At 41.7% G+C, this 10,428-nt stretch overlaps 1 protein-coding gene across 1 annotated transcript in view; it reads right to left on the bottom strand.

Annotated features, from left to right (window-relative positions):
• Positions 1–3,977: 3,977 nt before the first annotated feature.
• Positions 3,978–10,428, bottom strand: part of LOC107296087 (carbohydrate sulfotransferase 11-like) — an 8,305-nt gene continuing 1,854 nt past the window's right edge. The window contains exons 2-4 of the mRNA XM_015825431.2: positions 5,591–5,817; positions 5,025–5,103; positions 3,978–4,828 (exon numbers count right to left, since the gene is read on the bottom strand). Coding sequence (XP_015680917.2) covers positions 3,978–4,828; positions 5,025–5,103; positions 5,591–5,817 — 1,157 coding nt within the window. The remainder of the gene's footprint in view (positions 4,829–5,024; positions 5,104–5,590; positions 5,818–10,428) is intronic.

The following is a 10,428-nucleotide window of genomic DNA, read 5'->3' as shown; positions in this document are numbered from 1 at the left end:
CTTCTCTGTGGGAGCTCCCACCCTCTGGAATGAACTGCCCCCAGAGATCAGGGTTATCCCTGATCTCCCTTCCTTTCGCCGCGCCCTCAAGACTTGGTTATTCCAGCTTGCAGGACTGGCCTAGGGTAATTTTTAGGGGGGTTTTAATTATATTTTAAAATTCGACAAATATTTAAATATTCCTTTTAATTAATTTTAACTTTGTATTGTTTTGTATGTATTTTAAATAGATTGTCAGCCGCCCTGAGTCCTACGGGAGAAGGGCGGGATATAAATCCAAAAAATAAATAAATAAATAAATAAATAAATTTGGAATAGGCCGTTGTATTGTCCTGAACCCACTGCAACAGGTTCACCGTTGCTATATAAATTGAGGAGCTCATTGGGTAGGGTAGAGGTTACAAATTGCCTAATCTGATCTTTCCCCTTATGCAGCAACAAAGGTAAAGGTCTTCCCTGTCCAGTTGTGTCTGACACAAGAGGGCAGTGCTCATCTCCATTTCCTAGCCGAGGGAGCCACACAGCAAAACTTGGCCATTTTCTCCAGAGAAAAGGAAGACATGACAATGAGGGCAGACTTTGGCTACAGCACCAACATCAAAAGATATATTATGTCATATAAATTGTGCATTTTACCTTGCTTTTTGATGTTTTGGTCTTGCTGAAGGTGGGTACTGTCACGTTGAGGAATTCTCACAATAATTAGTGTTTGCCACATGTTCTGGAGTTAATCTTCCCTTTCCTCCTTCACCTTTTCTTATCTCCTCGTTCTGTACCTTCCGTTGTTATTCTGGAGTTGTGTAGCTCTTTCATCCCCTATTTCCTTATCTCTCCTCCTCCCTGCCACATCTCAGTGAAGTTTAGTGTCATCTCTTGACCATGATATCCCCGCTCTCTTTCTGCAAGGTTTAATTATGCTGATGATAATTTAATTTAATTTAATTTAATTTAATTTAATTTAATTTAATTATTAAATTAAATTAAATTAAATTAAATTAATAAGGTGTTGAAACATATAACGACAAGAGTGGAGTCTTGTCAAACTTTAGGGGTAGATAAGAGTCAAAGTCTCATCCCATCAACTTTTCACTTTGTCCTATCCGTTCCTGATTCCGTAAACTGACTGTATCTCTCTATGTCAAAGATAAGGTAAACGTCGGAGTGAACCTGATTTTTTCAACTCAACCTCACAGAGCTGTTATGAAAAATATAGGAGGATGGAGCACTAGGTATGTGCTTTAAGTTCTTGAACAAAGATGGGATATAGATACATGAGCATGTTTGTATATCAAAGAAGGGGAACATAAAATAATAAAAATATCCAGGCCTTTCTTCACGCACTTTAAAATTGTTGCTTCTTTAAAAGCCTTTAAAGTGTTGAATCAATTCCTTGCTGCTGGGTTGGGTAGGGAACAAAGGACTGGGAAAGTGGCTGGGAAACTGTCACAGAACATTCAGAATGAGCATCATGTGGCTACAGCAACAGCCTATCAGCCAGTAGCACTGAAGCAGCCCAAACTTTCCCAAATTCAATTTCCATAAGAGTCATGGGTCCCTGGATTTTGGATACATTCTGTGTGTGAGCCCATTTGAGGTACTTTGGTTCTGAAATTGTTGCCCTATGATGCAATATTTAACCCAGTTTATGGTAATGATAACTAGAGATTTAGTATTATATAGACTACTACTAGTATAAAATCCTTTCTACTTGTAGCTTCAGCTATGTCCTTCAGAATTGTCCCTGAAAGTTGGAGACTCTTTTGTGGAAGTTCAGAAGGACTTGTGATGGATGAAAAGAGAGACGAGCAAAGAGAAATATATTTAATACGACATTCATATCTTATTCATATCCTATTAATACCAATGCAAATTTGTAAAATGCATCTTCCATGCAAAGTCCACTCAGATGCCAAGACACATTTCAAGGTGAGTTTATTTTTCAGAAGCACAAAATTCATATACCAATAACAGACATGTGAGAACATACATACATACATACATACATACATACATACATACATACATACATACATACATAGACTCTGGAGAACTGGAAACAAATTTCAAGTGCTCAGTGTCAACGTTTCACGCAGCTCTTTAAACTGTGATTTGCTTGTTACCTAATGTAATGAAGAGATCCAGACCAGTGGTGGGATTCAGCCAGTTCGCACCAGTTCGACAGAACCGACATCTAATTTTTTTGTTGACTTCAGCAAACCGATTATAACAAACCTGCGCAAGCCCCCCCACCCCACCCTCCACCTCCCTCCGCCAGCCTTCCGTCACCGCCACGGCACTTTCTTGCGCACACTTTCTTGCCGCCCTGCATCGGCCGGCGTCTCCCTTCTCCGCTCTGGAAACGGCAGCCCCGTTTTCTGCTGCTTTCCTCCCTGCAGAAGGGAGGAAAGGAAGGACGCTTCGAACGGAAGGAGGCTAAGCTAAACTACGCCAGCTGGAGCCTTCCCCGATGGTTCTGCAAAGCCCTGGAGGAGTGGATCCGCTTCCCGCAGGGTTGGCCTCGGCACCTGCTTCGGAGGGTAAACAGAAGAGTTTTGCTCTTTTTCTCCAGGAGGCCCTTTGAAATTGTCCTCCCCCCCCTTCGCTTTTCTGCCTTAAAATCCAGAGCAGACACGTTTTCCTCCTGATCAGGTGAGGATACGGTAGCTACCGGTATGATTTCTCTAAGAAGCTGAGTGCCTGCTCTGGATTTTAAAGCAGAAAAGCAAAGGGGTGGGGAGCAATTTCAAAGGGTCTCCTGGAGAAAAAGAGCAAAGCTCTTCTGTTTGCTTTCTAAAGTGGGTGCCGAGGCTAAACCTACCCGGTGGCAGCCTCCTCCTCCTCCTCCTCCTCCTCCTCCACCAACTCTCCTGTGGCACAAGCCTCCCTGCCGGCTCCCTCCGCCAGCCCTCCGTCACCACCGCACACCTGCTTACACGAGGCAGCAGCCCGTGTGGGCTGCCTTCTTCCCAGCCAAGAAAGAGAGAAACGGAGAATGGCGGCTTAATGTACCTTCCTTCGCCTCCCCCTGTCTCCCCTTAAATCTTCCTTCCTTCCTTCTGCTGGTCCGCACTTTCTTGCCACCCTGCATCGGCCGGCGTCTCCCTTCTCCGTTCCGGAAACGGCAGCCCCGTTATGTGGAGAGATACCAGGGCTGCCGTTTCCGGGAGCCAGCAGAGGAGGCTTGCACGACCACCACCATCCCCGTCACGGCGCAAGCCACGGGAGAGTTGGCAGAAAAGGAGGAGACTGCTGCCGCTAGGCAAGTGATCTGCGGGGCGAAGCGGGGGCGACAAGGGCGGCGGGGGCCGAAGAAAGCCCCTCCAGCAGCGGACACGACTGTTGCACAGTGGCAGCAAAATCTTTCGCCGTCACTCCCTGGCTCCGCAATGGTGGAGGGGGACTGGGTAAGGTCCATCCTCCTCAGCATGGCAGTCTGATTCAGGAGGGGAGTGAAAGGGAAGAGGTGGATGGGCAGTTGGGTCATTGCACCAGCGGGGGGTGGGTGGAGGGTGGGGGGGAGGTTACCAAGCTCGGAGTGGCCTGGATGCGGGGGGGAGGGGCCTGAAGTAAGCAGGTGTTGGGTGCAGCTCCTCCCTCCCCAGCTTGGTTTTTACCCATGCACCTCTTAAAGGGTTCTGTGATTTCAGAGAAAACTGATTGTTAAATTATTTGAACTCCACCACTGATCCATACACTTTGATTTGTAGCTTAGCATAGTGTGAAGTGTAAATAAAGAGCAAATTATGGTTTACCTGGGCTAAAATAAGGCAAGTTATCAGTAAAATCAAATTTACAGAATAAAATGTTTGACATCTAAATGAAGTCAATGAAGACACCAAGTAAACATCTTTAAGGAGGCAACTTAGAAACAGATAGCTGCCTAAATAAATGTATTTTTTTCTAAAATACATGTATTTTTTTCTAGCAAATTCTTGCCTTACTCCCAAAGGTAGGTATCCAGAAAATAGAAGTATGATTTAGCCTGAAAATGACATTTCCATTTTAATGTCACCTTCCATTTTAACAGTAAAAGTGTAATTAAATAAAGATAAATCTATCTGATAAAGTTCCCTGAGTTTCTGTATTTGGTTCCAGTCCAGTTCTTTTAGATATTGGGTAGTGAGGTTCTTGTTTGTCCTTTGTGCATAAAATTTACTGTCTGGATATCGGACCATCTCTGAAACTCTCAGTCTGCTGAGAGTATGATTGACATCTTCCTGCAGCGTCTCATACTTTCCCAAAACGTCATAGTGAATATTGCAGGGATCACACAACTGGAACATTGGTTTCCAATGTACATCCAAAGGTTCGTCATTCCTTGTCATAACATAGTTTACAAACTCTTGAAAAGTCACAGGCCCTGTAAGGTTTTTGTCCTTCCTAAACAAGGCTTTAATCTTATTTGCCACTGTGATGTTATAGTAAGGTTCGTCATGCAAAAATTTGTCTCTGTAAGCGGAGACCAGTCTTTCTAGAGGATGCCTGGTAAACATCACCTTAGTGAAGGAGTTCAAAAATTCTGCTTGTTGTTGAGATGGATAAGAACTCAAGCGCTTTAGAAGGTTTGTTGTATGAATCTCTCCCTGGCTTACTTCAAAGACATCCCTACTCAGGTTGAGCTTGAGTAGCAAAACAATTTTCTTCCAGTTAGAACAGCCTACTTTTGGCACCTCACAGTAGATAAGTTTGTAATTCTCATCGACAAAGAGCTGTCTAGCCACGTGTACATCCAGTTTTCTTTTTAAATTTTTTAAATTCTTGCTCAGACAGATGGAATCCAAGTTGGTTTTACGATCGTTTTGTGTTTTCAACCAATCTTCTTTATCATCTAGAAAAATTCAGACTTTGTTGAGACAATTTTTAAAAAGTAACAGCTTAAAAAAAAAATCAGATCTGCAATCCTGAATGCCATGTTTGGATGGGAATTTGGTGAATTTTAGTTCAGCAATATTTTAATTATATCTGGTGAACAGTGTTGTGGGAAGTGGATCACTAGAGGCAAGAATACTTTAGACCACTGCTACACAACATGAAAAGATGCTTATCGGTCTTTACTACGAGCAGCTGTGGGACACTCTGATCATTGTATGATTCACCTTGTACCTGTTTATAGACAAAAGCTTAAAACCATAAAACCAACAATTAAATCAGTGAAGTTTTGGACTGAGGAGGCAAAGCTAAAGCTACAGGCGTGCCTTGACTGCACTGATTGGAAAGTTTGCAATCAGCAGACTTGGATGAACTCACAGATACTGTAACTTCATATGTTAGTTTTTGTGAAGACCTATGTGTGCCAATCAAAAACCTGTGAATATACAGTAATGACAAGCCTTGGAGATAGATAGATAGATAGATAGATAGATAGATAGATAGATAGATAGATAGATAGATAGATAGATAGATAGATAGATAGATAGATAGATAGATAGATAGATAATCCTCTGTAGAACTTTATCAGCAGCTCCTTGGGCAGTCTGAGTTGGCGCTGGAAGAACATTCTTTGTTGTGCTTTTTTGATGATGTTTTTGATGTTAGGTGTCCATATTAAGTCTTGAGTTATTAAAGAATCTAGAAACTTGAAGTTCTCTACCGTTGATACTGTGTTGTCTAGTATTGTAAGAGGTGATAGTATAGGAGGGTTTCTCCTAAGATCTACTATCATTTCTATAGTTTTGAGTGTGTTTAGCTCAAGACTGTTCTGGCCACACCACAAGGCTAGTTGTTCAACCTCCCATCTGTATGCAGATTCGTCATTGTCTCGAATGAGACCAATCACTGTTGTGTCATCAGCAAATGTCATTACTTTAACAGAGGGATCTTTTGAGATGCAGTCATTGGTATATAGAGACTCCAGATATAGCTGCCATCACACCTGCTTCATATGACAATGATGACGAGGGAGGGAACGACCAGATAGTGAGTCAGCCTGTTCCACCTTTTTCCCTATCTGCCAAGTTTATAGTTCCTAAGACAGGAGCCCAAATGGACTTGCGAGTGTTGGTAGACTCAGGGCGTTCACGCTGCCTAATCAGCCTTCCAATTGTCCTAAAATTAGGCATCAGAGTGAGGCAACTCTCCAACCCCATGAAATTTGAACAGGCAGATGGATCTTTAATGGGAGGAACCTTAATTACCCACCTAATGGAGCCAGTGTGGCTACAAGTGGGTGAACATTGGGAATTCATTCTATTCGCGGTGGGCCCAAAAATGACTGAAGCAATGATTCTAGGGCTAGCTTGGTTAGACAAGTGGAAACCCTTTATATGGTGGGAGAACGGAATGAGAACTTTGAGGTTACCCATAGGACCGTTACCTCCCAGCTCCTCCCATGACATTAGCAAAGAAGCGAACCCGCCATCTGAACCAATAAAGATAGTGACACTTCCCCTGCCAGGAGTGCCTCTCGTTCCCAGCGAATACCGGGACTTAGCAGAAGTGTTTAGTGAGGCAGAATGTGATGTCCTGCCTCCCCACAGAACAAATGACTGTGCCATTGAAATTCTGCCGGGGGCCAAGTTACCAAAGCCAAAGATGTATGTCATGACCCCCCTTGAGATGGAAGAATTATGGCAGTATATTGACAAGAATTTAGCCAGAGGTTTCATCAAGCCTGCCAAATCCAAGGTAGTGGCCCCGTGCTATTTAAAGAGGAAAAAGATGGGTTGCTTAGGCTCTGCCTGGATTTTAAGAGCCTTAACAGGGTGAGTGTGGAAAATATGTACCCCCTTCCCTTAATGAAAGACTTGTTAACTNGAATTAGAGAAGGCGATGAATGGAAAACTGCTTTCAACAGCTCTCTGGGTAGCTATCAGTTTAAGGTCATGCCTTTTGGATTACAGGGACACCTGCTGTGTTCATGCAGTTGATTAACCAGGTCCTACACGATCATTTATACAAAGGGGTTTTGGTGTATCTTGATGCCATCTTAATCTATACAGAGACTATGACAGAGCAAATAAGTTTAGTGTGAGAAGTTTTGAAAAAAACTGCTGAACGTTAAGCAATATGCCAAACTTTCTAAATACGAATTCCATCAGACACGTTTGGATTATTTGGGCTATAGAATTTCTAGTGAAGGCATCGAAATGGATCCAGCTAAGGTGAAGGCTGTTATAGAATGGCAGCCCCCAAAGATGCGGGAACAACTCCAGAGTTTCCTGGGATTTGCTAATTTTTACCGTTGGTTCATTCCTTCATTTGCTGAGATCGCTTTGCCCCTAACAGAACTATTAAAAACTGGTAAGGATAGGGGAAAACCATGTCCAGGACACCCCCTGCACTGGTCGTTAGAGTGCAAAACCACTTTTGAGAATTTAAAAAGACTATTCGCTGCTGAACCAATTCTAAAACACACTCACCAAGAGGAGCAATTTGTAATTCAAGCTGATGCTAGCGATGTAGCTATGGGGGCAGTACTCCTGCAAAAGAATCGTGAGGGAGTTTTACAATCTTGTGCTTACACTTCAAAAAAATTCACCGACACAGAAAGGAGGTGGGCAATTTGGGAGAAAGAAGCTTTTGCTACTAGATGAGCTTTGCTAATGTGGCGTCATTTCCTAGAAGGGAGCAAGGTGCCTTTAGAAGTATGGACTGATCACAAAAATTTAGAGGCACTGAAAACTCCCCATAAACTGTCACCTAAACAAGTGCGCTGGGCACAATATTTTAATTGTTTTAATTTCACCCTGAAATATTCGCCGGGTGGAAAGAATTTCTTAGCTGATGCCCTCTCCAGATTGCCCCAATACAAAAGCCAATGTGAGTAAGTCATAGACTCTGTTATGCCTCCACCTCAAGTTATTTCTCAGATAACTCCCCAGAGTCACCAATCTGCAAGGACTATTTACAGACTACACGGTGCGCCAAAGCGAATAATTTCCAACGGGGTGCAGTTTGTGGCCAGGTTCTGGAGGGACTTTTTAAAATTAATTGGTTCCACGCAAGGACTGTCATCGGCTTTTCACCTGTCTATAAATGGGGTGGCTGAAAAAGCGAACGCAATGGTGGAACAATATCTTAGATGCTATGTGGATTACCAACAGACAAATTGGACTGATCTCCTCCGTTTTGCTGAAGTGGTTTATAACAACACTATACACAGCAGTACCGGATTTACGCCTTTTAAAATAGCCACAGGGAGGGATTTCATCCCGATGCCTGAATACCCCCAGGAACCACCTGCCTCTCAGATTTTAAATCAATGGGTGTCTGCTTGGAAAGAGGTGTGGGACAATGCAAAGAAAGCTTTGAAGAAAGCCTCAGAGTCTTAACAAAAAACAAGCGGATAAGAAAAGAGCACCTCAAAAGCCATTTTGTGTCGGGAAGAAGGTTTACCTTTCTACAAAATACTTAAGACTCAAATAACCTAGAAAGAAATTGGGGCCAAAATACCTGGGACCTTTTCCCATAGTGCAGATTTTAAACCCAGTGACTGTGGAACTAAAACTCCCTCGATCTTTAGGAAAGATCCAGCCTGTATTCCACTGTAGTTTGTTGAAGCCTTTCAGAGATTCTACTCTAAGACTCCCTCCCCCCAAAAAACACCTGGCCCCCTTGTCGTAGCTGGGGAGACTCATTACAAAGTGAAGCATATCCTTGATGCTAGATTGTATAAAGGGAAATTGCAATAGTTAGTTCAATGGAAAGGGTATCCATTGTCAGAAGCTACCTGGGTGAAGTGTACTGATGTAAAGGCTGATAGACTCATACATAAATTTTATGATAAACATCCAAACAAACCGAGGGGGAATTACTAACTTTTGCTTTTGTTTGATTTGCAGGATTTCTCTTTTCTTTTAAGGGGGACCGAATGTCAGCGTTGTGACACTTGAACGGGAACCATTTTTTCATTTTGTATCCATTGCCACTTTTAGTTTAGAGAGATAGCTGAGGGGGAGAAGGGGTGCTGAAGTTCTTAGCTAGCCATAACAATGCATCTGTATGAGAATCAAGGTTAAAGCTGATAAGAGTTTTGGCAGGCTGTAAAGCTGGGACGAGAGCCTGCATTTTGAAGTCATAGGTGAATGTGATTTATGACAGCAATTTGGGGTGGGAATTACAACTTGTTACTTTGTAGCCTGAGGAGGGATTTTTAGTCTTGGGTTCAACTATGTAAGTGCCGATACTTTGTTTCCAAAATAAAATGTTCTTTGAAGAAGAAATCTTTGCCTTGAAGTTCTTTTGATCAGTTTCATCTATCGGATCCATGACACCCAGGTTCACTCCCTCCAACACTTATATGGCTTTTTCAGGTTTCTTCAAGCCTCCCCCATCCCCTACACATTGAATAGAAGGCTACAGAGCTGTGACTTTGCTCTTCTCTTATTTCACTTTTATTATCAATTATTTGAATGAGAGACCTGAAATGATACTTTTAAAAGTTTGCAGATGTCATGCAGATGTCATAAAGCTGGGGGAGGGGCATTTAACGCTTTGGATGAATGAGAGAAATTTCAGAAAGCTCCAGACAGCCTGGAGCAATGAGTTCCATTGAACAAGATAGAAATTAACAGGAAGAAATGAAAAATCCTGCATCTGGATAGGAAACTACCCCTACCCTCTTCATGTGTCTTGGATTTTAAGGTTTGATTTTAAGTTGTTGTTTTTTTAATGTAATTGTAAGCCGCACAGAGTTACGCTATGATAAGATCACCCAGAATCAGTCTTCCTGAGAAGGGCAGCTATATAAATTTAATAAATAAATAAATGCCAAAATCAGCAGTAAGCATCCAGAATAGAAGTTTGACTAAATGTAAGCAAGAATTGCTTCCTTATATATTCCAAGTCATATAACAAGGCCGACTCAAATACTTAGAATACGGTTTTCAAGGGGAAAATAGTTGATGTCAAGATAGGAACCAAAAACTATTTCAATGTTTATAAATAATTTGATAAAATCACCAACTAGGTATATTGGGAGGGAATCTAGAATTTAATATTGTTTTTGCTTACTATTTTTAAGGGTTTTCTTTTCATATAATTTTTTTGCCTTGAAATTATTTCTCAAAATGATATGATTAATTTTATATGTTTAAATAATCATTGAAATAATGATTTTTTAAATCTTAATGACAATTGTAACCTGTTTATTTACTGAGGCTTTATTTTCCTTCCACAGTGCCTTGTATCATTTTCTTTTTTTCTTTTGTCTAGTCATTTATTGTATTCTTTAATGTTTGTTTTAGAAAGAAGCTGTGAAAGTTTTAAGGGCATGTGTATATTTCAGGGACAACAGGCATCAGCTTTAGAGTTGAGAGGATGGCAAGCCTATTGGTCATTGCAAATTTAGGGAAGTATGTGGCTGCTAACACTTCTGTTTGTGAGATCCGTAAACCAATGATTAGGTCTGTGAGTAAATGCTTCTTTAGTGTTCACATAATTTGCTATTCAAAACTACATGATGAGCAGCAGAATCCATAGTACGTTCTG

Source organism: Protobothrops mucrosquamatus, unplaced genomic scaffold (genome assembly GCF_001527695.2).
Source record: "Protobothrops mucrosquamatus isolate PMUCROS unplaced genomic scaffold, P.Mucros_1.0 scaffold2635, whole genome shotgun sequence".
Taxonomy (NCBI): domain Eukaryota; kingdom Metazoa; phylum Chordata; class Lepidosauria; order Squamata; family Viperidae; genus Protobothrops; species Protobothrops mucrosquamatus.
The sequence above is the reverse complement of the archived record's forward strand: the minus strand, read 5'-3'. Positions and strand labels throughout refer to the sequence as shown.